General features: G+C 35.8%; 1 protein-coding gene across 1 annotated transcript; it reads left to right on the top strand.

The window, feature by feature from the left end:
* Nucleotides 1-263: 263 nt before the first annotated feature.
* LOC143598465 (uncharacterized) lies at nucleotides 264-2,438 on the top strand (the record flags this gene model as incomplete). The annotated part of the gene is made up of 6 exons (XM_077076672.1): nucleotides 264-399; nucleotides 784-989; nucleotides 1,083-1,437; nucleotides 1,524-1,731; nucleotides 1,810-1,950; nucleotides 2,052-2,438. Coding segments are annotated over 6 exons (1,163 nt in total), but the record flags the coding sequence as incomplete, so codon positions are not given.
* Between the last annotated feature and the right edge of the window lie 12,098 nt (nucleotides 2,439-14,536).

Raw genomic sequence — 14,536 nt, 5'->3', positions numbered from 1 at the left:
TTACCAACCTGCCCGGTGCAATGCGCCGGATAAAACCCTAGTTTTGGATAAATCATAAGATTGTTTAGTAACCTTTTTCATCTACACTTTCTAGATTTATTAACTTCAACACGTCTTTTCCAAACTGTTATAAGGTTCTTAGCTATTGTTGGTTAAATAGTTAAAAGGTGGTTAGGATATTTAAAGAATTCCTACAGGTTATTAATAAAACAAAATATAAATATAAATGGGTTAAGCAACCCGGGGAAAATAAAATGGGGAAGAAGAGGCGGAGGGAGTCCCGGAACAACCCACCGGACTTGGGTCTTCTGGCGTCTCTCGTGAAGGCAGCCCCAGGATCGACTGGAAGGACTTCAATGCCACTAGGGTTTTGCTTCTGCATCATCACTCCATCAACTGGTACGTATCTATGTTACCTTGTTTTTAATTCAGTTCATGATAGGGAGGCGTATTGTTATTCAATTTATGCTAATTTTAACTAATCATCATAGGTTTGACACCTCAACACTATTAGTATTTTATTATCTTAGGGCCGCTATTTTATGCAATTGTAACCAACAAGCCGACCTCGTTTATCATCAGCAGCTCAGCTCGTTTACATACCACTTTATTTTTTAACTACTTCCTGAATCACAATTTGAAACTTTGTACACCGTCTGAATTTATCACTCTTGTACCTTAACCTGTTTTTGTTTATATACAATCTTGAAAGATTGACAAGTCATCATTTGTCAGAAATATAAAAAAATTAGTTTTTGAACAAACTATGATGTTGATAATTAGGTGGATCCCCGATGGACAGTTATGCCCCACGGTACCCAACAGATCTAATTACATCCATTGGATCGAAGACCTTTTATCCTCTGATATCATACCCAGTTATCATAAAGATGACAATATCATAAAAGGATTTGATATCGGCACCGGGGCCAGTTGCATTTATCCTTTACTCGGTGCATCCCTTCTCGGTTGGAGTTTCGTTGGAACAGGTACTTGTCATAATGAATTTAATTTCTTTTTTTTTCTTTTTATTTGTATACAACTTCTAATAGCTATGAATGCTGGTTTATTATTAATAACAGATGAGACAGATGTAGCACTCGAATGGGCCGAGAAAAACGTTAAGAATAACCCACAAGTATCTAATCTAATAGAGATTCGGAAAGTTGACTTTGATGAAGGAGAGTTGACTAGTCAAAACACTAACAATGGTGGAAGTTACAATGGACCTCCTATACTTTTAGGTGTGGTCAAAACCGATGAGAAGTTTGACTTTTGTATGTGTAATCCACCTTTCTTTGAGTCAATGGATGAAGCGGATCTTAATCCAAACACATCTTGTGGTGGGACCCCTGCAGAGATGGTTTGTCCAGGTAGCGAACAAGCTTTTGGCAGTCGAATGATTCAAGACAGTGTTCAACTTAAACAATCTTTTAGGTATTATCCTTTTAGAATAAAACTTAAAAGCTAATTCATTGTGATTTGGGAAACTTCTTTATATCATGTGTTTGTGTTTGTTATAGATGGTACACATCAATGGTTGGAAAGAAATCGAGTTTGAAAATATTGATATCAAAACTTCGTGAAGTGGGAGTTACGGTGGTTAAAACTACTGAGTTTGTTCAAGGTCAAACGTGTCGGTGGGGAATTGCTTGGTCTTTTGTTCCTCCAACTAAAAAGATAATATCATCTCATGTGGCCACTAAAAATGTTCTCACTTTCATGCTTGAGGTCTGTATATGTTAATTTGTTTCGGTAATTAATCTTTATATTCATTTTTAATAATCATGCTGTTATCACCGATTTTAGGGAATCCAACGCCAGTTCAGTGCGTTTCATGTTCTCCAATCAGTTGAATCTTTCTTCAAAGGGAGTGACGCATCCTGTAAATTAAGCGCTGATTTGTTTTATATTGATGTAATCTCAAATGATTTACATTGTCGTGTAACGGTTAGTATGTTATTTGTTAATGATTTTACACTTTTGTATTGTTGCAAGAACACGTTTGTGTTTATAACTTTATATATATATTTTTTGACTCTTTTTGATAGGTTTTTGAGCAGATTCCCGGCACTCTTTTAGTTAGAGGATCTTTGAAACCTGGAGAAACCATTGCACAGGTAGGTTTGTTTGTTTTTTTTTATGTTATTGAATTATGTGCTATCTAGCTACTTCAACTAAGAACAACGGCTTATCTGTTTTTGTTTATGAACATGATTATGTGTTTTGTTTGCAGGGTTACTCTCATCAATATTCTTGCAGTTGGAGGATGCTTTGAGAAAAGAGTTTTGCCCACAAAAAGCTTACACACACATCTCAGATTTGTAATTTTAATGTTTAGTTCCTTTTTTTTATTACTATCTTTTGTTTATTATTGATTAATTTATGTACCAGAAAGAGTTTTAAACATATTAGGGCTGCCTTATAAGTGATTATGAGTCAACTTGCCTTGGCTCATTTACAAACCAAGCCAACTCAGCTCACTTGTTTATAAACAAACAGATTTCAAAGGAGTTTTTTTGAGGGAGTCACGAGCCACGAACTTTTTGAAATACAATTGATTGGGATAGTCAAAGAAAAGGCTATTGTTTATTTGGGCTCTTCAAAAAGCTGGCTCGAAATCAACTCGTTTTAAACAATTCGAGCCCATGCCAAGGTAAGCTCGACTTGTGGCTTGCTCGTTAGCTAGCTAGGTTTGAATTAAACTCAAATTTCATTATTATAGCCTAACATTATAACAATTAACAAGGCATGGTTTTCAAATAGTAATATGGCTATTTTTTAATGAAGCAAATAAATCTTGAAGCAGCAATCGTTTATGATTCAGTATTACTTGATAATAATAATTAGAACCCCAATAATTTGAAGTGTTAAAAGGCTAACCCTGATTTAGTGCTCAAATATTCAAAATGAAAATGAAAGAAGACAAAAAAGAAGAGGAACTTGTTGGAAATATTTAATTAGTCACGGCCATAACCACTTTGGTGAGTGGTGGGGACTCACAGGCTCGAAACCAGGCTCATGTGAACACTCTGAAATATAAGCAGGGGATTCGAATTCTGTCATTGTGACATATATCTTTCAAAAAAAAAAATCAAATTAGTAAAAGAGTTGCAGTTTTGACATGACTAAAATAAAAAATAACTTATGATACATTGTCTTGCTTTTGATGAGTGTGACATGGATGGTTTTATGAGATGATAAAGTGAAACTTTAATATGCAGAACGAGAACATATTAAGCGAAGAAGTTGGCATTATATTATGGTAGGAATTGGGTTAAAAAAAATTTACACGTCGAATTGAATCAAATATAAAAGAAATATGAAAGGGCCAACCTCAAAATTTTTAAATTGTCATATGACATTTTCTAATTTTCTAAGACACGTATTCTATTCTTCTAATTTTATTTTATTTATTTATTAATTATTTTTTTTTTGTAAACGCTCATCTATTTCAGTATTTCAAAGATCTTGTAGACGTCTTTCATTGAACTTAATTTTCATTGTCGATTAGGCATCGGTAATCTATTGGGTATTAGGTTTATTGTCATGAGTCCATGGGCCCATTAGATACTTAGGGTTTGCATCTAGCTTTCTATATAATGTAATCAATTATTCAGTCTTAATCATTTTAGTATTTACCGTTGTCTTACATATGTAAGCTCCAAATCCAGATCTACACAATATGATATCAAGCAAAGACAACTACTAGGCGGAATTTAGTAGTTATGGTGATTCAAGAACAAGCATAGATGTATGAGAATAAGGTGAAAACAATGATAAACTTCAATGCACACGATTATATTGACCAACAACTGTCTGGTACATAAGCCTTCTTGATATCGATAATATGCTTAACCCTTGAACAAAACACAACACCTAACACATACCCTAAAGCCAAGTTCTCGGCTACTAGCCGAGAACCTTTACAAGCCAACCAAGTTCCATTAAACAAACCCGGAAACATTATATCACAAGCTTAAACCATAATTTGACTCTAACAATCTCCCTATGCTTTATGCTTTCTTTATATTGGTTTAGTAACCAGATGTACATCCACCCATCGAACGCTCCAACTCACACCTTGTTAATGATCGTGGCCACCATAGCAATGTATTCCTTTGCAGTAGGTTCAAATAATGGTTCGACTTCAATTTGAACGAGTCAAGGTATGAATGTCACATTGACCAAACTTCAGCAAATCCTTAGGATCTACAAATCTGAAGTGACTTTTCTTAAGACAAACAATACTGCATGTAGTTTCATAATCATAGCACCAGAATTTCATATCATCTAAAGAACGATTTGCAATTCTCTTGGCAATTGGTAATGGCTTGAGCTTCTTGGTAGCAGTAACACTCTTTACTGTTTTGTTGGTAAAAGGATCAATAACACCCTTTGTCTTCTTCACAAATGACTCGGGTGTCTTCATCCTAGAAAATCCAGACTCAACTTGGTTTTCTAGAAAATTGAAGAAATTCCACGCCTTATTCACGTTTCTTGGATTCTAAAATGGTGGATGAAATAGTTTGGTCAAATTCACTTTAGTCCATGTGCTAAAATCAGTTTCATTCTTGTAATACTCAGTCATTTCACTCTTTCTCTTCATAATCTACAATTTTTTTTGTCAGAATGAAACCCCCACAGGAAAATCCTAGACCGATCTCCATATGTATCATAGTAATCTTTGTTTACATCCACAATGAATCTTTTTGGATGATTGGACGACGTGACACTCTGATTGGAATTCTTCATAGTCAACAACTTGTCTTTGGTGAGTTGAGAACCTAGAGTATCAACTTCACCTGCTAGATATATATTGAACTCTGTAGAGTGTAGATTCAGCAAGATCACCAGATGCACATGATGAGAATCATCTTAATGAGCAGCGGACTCTGGAAACACATCGTTTCCAGATCCAGACCCTGATCCACCAAAATCTTGGTTATATGGCTTATCTTGTCTTCCTTGATCAGCAAAATCTTTTCCAAATTTTTGTTCCAGTTTTTGCTTCATATCAAAGAACATGGCGATTAACTCACCAAGATTATCTTCCAGTTCCATAAACTTAGTATCCTTGGCAGCATTACTTGTCTCCAACTCATATATCTTCACATCTTTAATAATTGAATCTTGTTATAACACAAATACCATGCGTTGCATAGCGTGAATATCAAAGAACCATATGCAATCAGATTGTATATGGTTCAAACTGAATACCTTTGCCCTTAGATTGTAAGAATGTTTCTTGCAGAGAAAGAATGCTATCAACTCGATCATCTTGAGAACTAGAACTTTCATGAATATCGTGAGAAGAATAACCACATGGCATGCTCACATCTGGGTCAACTATAGGTGGCTGTTGCTCGAAAACCGGTGAATGAACAACATGATGAACTTCTGATGCAGGTTCATCTGAAACAATAATGCTAGGAATATTTTTGCTTTGGCTCTGGCTCTGTACTAAGAAGCCTGGTCGTGGATCTCTTCGTATTCTCTTTCGTGGAATGAGACCCGTGTCTGTTTCAACAGCAGGAACAGATTGATGAGGTTTCAATGTTGTTCGTTGTAACTTTTCTTCAACGACAAAATCCTATGGAGTAGCTTACTGGTTTAATGTTAACTTAATGAGCTATTTCCATGGGTTGTTCTAGAGATTCATCATGATTGGCTTCCTCATAGTAAGTATAATATTCTCAAGTTCAGGATTACCTTTTTGATGAGGTAAATCATGCTCTTCCGCCACCTCAGCATTCAATTGAAGTTCTTGCTCAGGTCTTTCCACAACCTCTGCTTATAGTTTATACAAACTTTCAAAATTTTTCCAAGGAATGAATCCCTCGATACATCACTTTAGCCCCCTTTCTCCACTGCTTCATTAACCCAAAGGTATTCGGACCCATCCCTATGACATTTAGAATCTCCACTGTTTTCTCTATATTTGGATAATGAACATCTAGAATCATCTGAATGAATCTGGGTTACATGAAGAATATCTCCTTTCCTTTCAAAATTTTAATCATCTCATTAAAATGAATTTTGGAAAATTATAATCCCATTCCATGATTAGTGTAATAACAGCTAATGACTGCACATGATTTATCTGATCAGTTCCTCCCTTATTCTCAGCTAAACACATAAAGAACAAGTGAAAAAAATATCTCCAACACAGATGTAATAGTTTCTTGTTGACTAGAGGAAATGTTTCCTTATAACCCATTCTCTGTAATATTCCAGTAATGGTCTCTGTTGGGTATTCAGTAAGATGATCTGGTAAATAGCCAAACAGTAAGGAATTTATGATAGACATCTCTAAGATAACAACATCTTGCCTCCTGACTGTAGCTTCGATAGTACTAGCTACCCCTACTCATTGTGGATTGTGTTTAGCTGAACTCCAAAAATCAGAAATCAATTCCTTATAGATAACTAGATTTTCTCTAATAGCACGAGTGATTCTGCATGTATTCAGCCCAACTATCGAAGACTTAAACTCTGGATGAGCAGCTGGAGGATCAAATAAATAAGCAGTAACATTGTGCGAGTTTACAAACTTCAATGGATTTTGATTTGCCATAATCTGCACAAAACTTTCCAAGTGAGAAAAATATTTTAATAATATAATACCTAATACCAATTTTCTTAAATGACAATAACTTAAAATGAAATTCAAAAATGTATTCGAAAACGCTTAGGTTTTGGGGTCCTGTGAGTATTTGGAAATATGTGTGGTTTTGGTATGTTGTGATTTTCGGTATCTTTTCAAGAACATTTAGTTTTCGGCATATTGTGGTTCTCGGTATTTTTTCTAGAGCCCTTAGTTTTCGGTTTAAAATGTGTTACCGGGTTCTTGTTTGTGAGTTCTTGAAAAATATGGATCTCGACTGAGATCTCAAAAAACTCCTGGAATTCTGTGTATCGTCAATACTCAAACCACCATTAATGACATGCAAATAGCTTCAATTGAATCTTAAATCATTAATCTAAACCAAAATTGAGAGTGAATTCAGATATACTTAATCAACCCGATCTCATCCACACCAAAATCAAAACCTTGTCACTATTTCTTGGAACTGAAAACCCTAAACATGGCATCGATTATAACATGCAAGTTGTTATAAACACAGTTAACCGTACCATGAGTTTTATTGATATATCAATCTTGAAGAAACCAAATTCATATTTAAATGAGATAGATTGTTGAGATTGCCTAAGGATAGTGATAATGATAATGATAAAGAGGCCGATAATCATGTTCTTATACTCATTTCGGTTCTTGGGCATATTGAAATTGGACCCACACAATCTGAGATGGATCCAAGCAAGAAAACTTATCCATTCTTGTTTAAAAAAACATTGATCCCTTATGTTTCATATCGATTTCGACAAAAGTAAAAATTAAATAAAAATAAAAAGTAAATTAGAAATAAAAATAAAATTGAATACAATCAACTTATTTGTAACTCACAAACTATAACATTCATAATACTTTTGGGACCACATCATTATGAGCATGTCAAAGAATACTTTTTGGCACACACTTACTTAGCTGTCTAGACAATTACCAATCTTGTTGTCCACTTAAATTCATACCACTAATACTTACAAAGGAAAATAAGACTGGACAAAATTTAAGTTCATATGGCTAAGTAGGACCCACACTTTAAAGTCTTGAAGCCACTTCACCATGCTTTATTATAGTTTTACTGAACTGAATCACCCTAACTTGACTTAAACCTTTTGCCACAAGATCAAAATATTTTTACACAATATACAACCTACGAACACTAACTTGGTCCTTGATATCAAGATTGACCGACAATAGTTTCCTTCATGGTGGTTTGTACAGACATTTAATACAACTTTTTCTTGTGCGCTCTGCTTTGTACTTTTTGGCTTATATTTGCATTAAGCATTTTGCATTGAACTTTTAGGCTTGTGACTTTTTGATACATGAACTCTTTTAAAAATCCACCATGTTGAACAGTTTACAGACTGCATCTAGGCTTTGGTCTGCGCCACCACACAACATACTGATGAATGCTTTTGTCTTCCGCTAGCATCAACATTATGGTCTGTTCCATTGTGCAACACAATATGAAGCTCCGCGGGCATAAATACGTATACATAGGATTTATATATATAAATTACGTATACAAAAATAGATTTTTATAAGATGGTAATCAAATGACACGAGGCTTGAGTGTGACTCGATCTTTCATTCCACTCCTTACACTAGCTTAGTTAAGCTAATAAAACCCTAAGATGTTTCCCACTATGCTCAAGTTCATTAATTTCCATCAAGTCTATAGATCAAACCGTTTGTTCATTCTCAAGGGTTGAGCCTAGAGCCTAAATCTATCAGCTATAGTACCTTATGTGTGTTGACTGACCGTTAGCATGTGTCACTTCCTAGATAATGCTATCAAAAATTATTCACCCGAACTCAAAAGTACCTGTACTCATAAAACATGAACCTGAATCTAACGAACCCGAGTACAACCCTAGTCGAGTACCAAGTACTTTTTTATGGGTTTTGGGTAAACCAGAATAACCCATTTGACTAAGTATTCTATTCAATTGTTATATCTCTTGCCTTAGCTTATTCAATTAATATAGTTGTCTATCAAATTTCTTTTTTAAGTCACCTATTATGTTTTAATTTCAACCCCATATATTAATTACTATTCCAACATTTATTAGTTCCAGAGATTAGATATCATTATTTATTCAAACAATCTATCGGTTTTTCGGGCTCTGTTAATCAGTTGACCGGTTATTCATTTCATCAATCAAACCGTTCATACTCTTTCGATTGGATTATGTGGCTTGCTATTTTCTTATGTAAATACTGAAATCTGATTAACCCGTACTCATAGGACCCGAACCTGATAACCCGGGAGAGATTAGGGTCGCTTATGAGTACTCTAAATAAATTTCTCGAACTCGAGGAACCCGACCCGAGAAACCCGAAACCCAAAGTATAACCCGAATAACACCCCTAATTGTCATGAATAAGCCTATCCCCCGAGTATTGACATCTAGCCGATGTTGATTTCCTGTCAATATCCAACTTCCATAATTGTTGTAAGAAAATGCATATCAATCAAATTCAGAATTTTTAGGATACCAAAGATCAAGTTTTGGTCTTCCTTTAAGATATCTAAAAATGCGTTTAACAATAGCCAAATGAGAGTGTTTAGGATTAGCTTGATAACGAGCGCATTGACAGACGACAAACATGATGCCAAGGAACTGGCCGTTAGATACATCAGGACCCATCATCATTCGATAATTTGTTTGATCTACTGGATTCCCATAAGGATCTAATAAAATGAGTGGTCTCTTAGCCATTAGAGTAGATGCAATCTTGGAATCTTGCAGCCCAAACTTCTCAAGGATATCTTCAAAATATTTCCCTTAATGTAGTAAAATCCCAACCGAATCTTGACGAACTTGAAAGGCCAAAAACATCGTCATCTCCCCAATTGAACTCCTTTCACAACGCTTCTTCATAACAATTTCAAACTCTTTACACAAGTCTTAACTAGTAGATAAAAAACAATGTCGTCCACATAAATTTGAACCAAGATTATATGTTTTCCAGCAATTTTAATGAACAAAGTATGATCAATTGTCCCCCAAGTATAACCATGTTCTAGTAGATGATCAATCCGAGTTGCATACCAAACAAGAGGAGCCTGATATAATCTATACAACATTTTATCCAATTTATGTTGAGTCAAGATTTGACCTAAAATTGATCATAAGGAAGATTGAAATCTTCTCAACCTCCTCAGAAATCGCTAGATATGGAACCGGGCACACCTGAGAAATCCGAGCAAGGTTTTACTTTGCCGGGCATGATATCTTGCCTACCGGGCAAGGTTATCTTCAAGAAGTCTTCTTTTGTGAATACCCGAGCAAGGTTCACAAGTTAGTGTATATCCGTCAAGGTTCACTATATCAAGCAAGTTTGTTCTTCATAGCCGAGTAAGGTTTACCCTGGGTAAGCTCTTGTCTAACCAAGCTTATGAAACCAAGTGATTGGAAGACCGGACAAGGTATTCATTAATAACAGTGGTCCGAGTAAGCTTGATGTAAGCAATGATATATTCCAAGCAACTTCGGCCAGGATTTAACTCTAGCAGAGTACAGTGCTACCGGGCACACTTTGCTAAATAAGCTATTTCATATCAAGGAGTTAAGTGACCATGGAAGAACAAGGTTCCTCGTAAGATCTTACCAGGAAAAGTCTGATAAGATCAAGAAGATTCAAGTCTACTCGGTGAAAGTTGAGTCTACTCGAAAACTATTCCTGAACACACTTCAAGGTTACCAAGTCTACCAAGGAAGGCAGAGCAGAAAGTCTACTCGGAGAAGGTTACTTCTACTATGCCTACCCGGAAGATTTGTTTTACACTTAGGATAATTTTGAATATGTGTTATTTATTTAGGGTTTCTAGAAGGAATGACAGCTGTTGTGGAGGTGTCAGGCCTATAAAAGGAATAATTAGGGCATGCCTCCACAGAGAGACACAGAAAGAACAACTGTAAATGAAATCAGAGAGAATATTTGTGAGTAACAGCTGTTCTAAGAATCGTACGTATATAACTTTCCCATCAAGAAACCCTAGATAGATTATCTTTTATACGATTTATATTATATAAATGGAAATATTTTGAGTGAATCTTGTGTGTGTTAGTTACCTTTGATTAATTGTTCCGTAACCAAATCATTTGTTATTGATTCCGCCTTTATCAAACGGTTTTCTTTCTAAATATAGCAATCCGTCATTAACTCTCTTGTCAACACATTATTATGTGAGTTAGACATAATTTTTTAACGATCTACCAACAATCGGGGACCTGACAAGTGGTATCAAAGCACGGTCAGTGCTATTTTAGTAAAGAATTGTTGCTGATTGAAGATCTGTTGAAGAACAATGACGTAAGCAGAACACTGTTTCATTGAAAAGTGACGTCAGCTGCTCTGTTCTTCATTTCTGTCCAGATCTACATTTTACCGGTGTTTTCTTTCACTTATTCTAATTAAAGTTTACACCTTTATTATTTAATCTTGTTCTACTCAAACCAGATTCATCAGATCTGAAGATCCGATTCTCAGATATGATTATTTTCAAAACTGTTTTTACTGATTAATTGATTTTGGATTTCAAAATTTATGATTACGAAGAACAAGAGGTGTCTACTATTAAGATTCCTAGACTTTATGGATAGGAAAACTTCACGAAATGGAAGGTCTTATTTGAAGCAGCTGTTTGCTATAATGATGTGGATATGTGGAATTCAATCAAGAATGGTCCACAAGACACTACTGAGGGTGCAAATGCAACTGCAGCTGTACGTGATAGAATGAGAAAAGTGGATGACCTGGCCTTAGCCATGATAAAGCTAGGTCTGTCATGGGAAATATTGACCAAGGTTGCACATCACACCACCGCTAAGGCTATGTATGATGCAATCCTTGAAATGTTTGAGGGAAACACTGATTTGAAGAACATCAAAAAACAAAGGCTCAAGCAACAGCTAAAGAGATTTAAATACAAAGATGGAGAGAGATTAAAGTCAATCTTGGAAAGATTCTTAGCAATTGTGAATGAGCTAAGAACCACTGACTATGTCATGACTGATTTTGACCTGAATATCAAGCTGCTTAACTCAATGCCTAAGGAATGGTACACTGCTTGCAAATTCATCCTCCAAAAGCCCAATTTCAATGATTTGAAAGTGGATGATGCAGTGTGCTTCCTTCAGGCTGCTAAAATTGAAATGATTGAAAATGAAATGATCAAAAAAGAGAAGCCATGTTTCCAGGTCACTAATGCTCTCATTGCACCAATGGGCAACTTGTCAACCAAAAACCAACAACAAATTCCCATCATAGAAGAACCAGTTGAACATGGTGTTGATACACCTAAATCTTTTGTTGGTGGTAGTACAAGTCATCATGGAAACCAGCAAAGGTTCATGTCCAACTGATGGATGATACTGATTCTGCCTCAATGGCTAGTGGACATGTACCTTACACTGGTGGAGGAAGTGGCCAAGGAAGTGAAACACAGGCTTTGCTCTCCATGTTTACAGAAACATACAATGCTTTTGTAGCAAAAAATCTGATTCATACCAATGTCATCTAGGATAACCTTGAGCAGATAGATGCTGATGATTTGGAAGACATGGATTTGAAATGGCAAGCAGCCATGTTGGCTCTTAGAAGCAAGAGGTTGTACAACAGGATTAGTAGATCACTTCTATCAGGGCCTAATGAAAGAATTGGTTTTGATAAGTCAAAAGCCATTTGCTATAACTGCCAATATCCTGGTCATTTTTCCAGAGAATGTAACATGCCAAGAAATTTTCAGATGAACCAGTACCAAAACCAGTCAAGAAATCAGCAGCTTCAATATCAATAGAACCATCAGAAAAACAACAATCCCAATAACAACAACTTCAACAACTTTCAACAACCTCAAATGAACAATCATCATCAGGTTGTGCCTCAGAATCAAAATCTTCAAAGAAACAACAATCAAAACCTTTAAACTATTCCAAACAACTCAGTCCCAACCAGTCAAAATCAACCCAGAAATCAAGGGAATTTGGCTGTAACCACACCGCATGAGGGTAATTTTGATCGGAGCAATCATGAAGAAGACATTTCAGATGACATTAAAAGAGCAAATGTGGCATTTATGGCCTTGATTGAGAAAGAAGATGGATCATCATCTCAGGTACACTCTGCTCCTACTGTTGATTTAAAAGAAATTACAATGAATTGAAAACATAAGTAGGCAAGTTGGAAGGTGAGTATTTTAGGAAGCAAAGTATCATCAATGGATATGAAGCTAGTGATCTGATAAGTGAAGAAAAAATTAAAAGTTTAGAAGATGACTGCATAAGTAGGTACAGAGTTTAGAAAAGATACACCACTGAGATTGATGGGTTGATGAAGATGACCGTTGAAAAAAAGTGCAGAACACAAAACTGCAAGTTGAGAATGAATTTTTGAAAAACCTGGTTCCACAGGAAACATCTGTGGTATTCTGAATCAAGTAAAAGAGAAAGACAAGTATAAGGCAGTTCTACCACCATTCAACAACAATTTTATGCCAAAAGTTTAAAAAGAGAAAAGAGATAGTTATCTCCAGCAGTTCAGAGAAGTGTTTGAAGATAAAGAAGAACTTGTTGATCACTACAAGAATGTTGAGGTGAATGAAGAATGAGAGTTTGTGATCAAATAAGAAGTGAAAGAAGAAAAATCCATTGGAGTGTAAGTTTTAGAAGATTATTTTGATCCTGAAGATTTGAATGAAGATGATTTAAGTGATCTAAGTGATCAGATAACTGAGGAAGAAATCAAGGCTGCTGATAGAGGTAGAAGATTAAAGAAACCATAATCAATTGACAAACTTAAATTGTATCCACCTGTCACACCAAGAATGAAGAAGCAGAATGAAAGAATGAAAAGAGAGCATGTGTCTTTTGACATTTGTGATAGGAAGAAGATAAGCTACAATGCAGTGATAACTCAAGAAAGGCTGTGTTAGAAATGATAAAAAAAACAACAAGAAAAAGGTGACTGAAAATGTTGATGTGGAAAACTTTATCCCTTTATCCAGTCTTTTCTAGTCATGAGGTGCTTGATATTGGATAAGTGGAGACTTTGGAAGAATATGAGAAGAGGCAGTCAAGATATAAAGAAAGTACTGATGTGTCGGACCGGTGCGGGACACGGTTTCCCAACGATTCACGGGGCAACGTGTTAGAGTGAAGAATCCTCTAACACGGCGATTCGGTGGTGATCAACAACGCACGGTTACGATTCCTAAGACGGTTTGACACCTAGGGACGGAGGAAAAGACCGACACGACGAAGATGGGCAGAGAGGATTTTCGGCAGTAGCAGGTTCGTGACTGTGTGTAATGTGTGCTCTCGCTCGTGAAATTTCCTAAGTTTCGTTTATATACCGTATACTGATTCGATCGAATGAGTATCTCATTCGATCGAATGAGTCCTGGTTCGATCGAATCAGTCACTGATTCGATCGAATCAGTTTCTTTTGACATTTTCAGTCCGTTAACTTGGTTTCACGATCGTTATTTTCATATCGAACCATCCTGATAGAACTGGGGACATACACATGACATTTCATGTCCTAACAAACTCCCCCTTGGAGCCAGTTCTATTTACTTATAATCAATCGAGTTCTCTTGCTCGATCGTAACTCCCCCTTGGAGTTATCTCACTCTCTCTTTTCTCAAAGCTAGTGGTGCGCACGTTGCATCCACGAACTCCTTTCTTCATGAAGTTCTCTCAAGATCAAATGGTTCAGTCAGTCAGACTTACCATAGGTTCCGCATATCCTGAGAAGCTGTCAATTGGAATTTTAGATAAACATTTAAGCACAATCTATCACAATCCAAAACAAATTACATTCAACTCAAGAACAATTACAATCAGAAGATTAAACCTTGAATTACAACAAGAAACAAAATAAACATGACAATTAAGC

The sequence above is a fragment of the Bidens hawaiensis genome, unplaced genomic scaffold (genome assembly GCF_021521415.1).
Source record: "Bidens hawaiensis isolate Kalapana, Puna unplaced genomic scaffold, B.hawaiensis_p1.1 tig00050417_1, whole genome shotgun sequence".
Classification (NCBI taxonomy): Eukaryota; Viridiplantae; Streptophyta; class Magnoliopsida; order Asterales; family Asteraceae; genus Bidens; species Bidens hawaiensis.
This window is presented reverse-complemented; position numbering and strand designations above follow the sequence as displayed.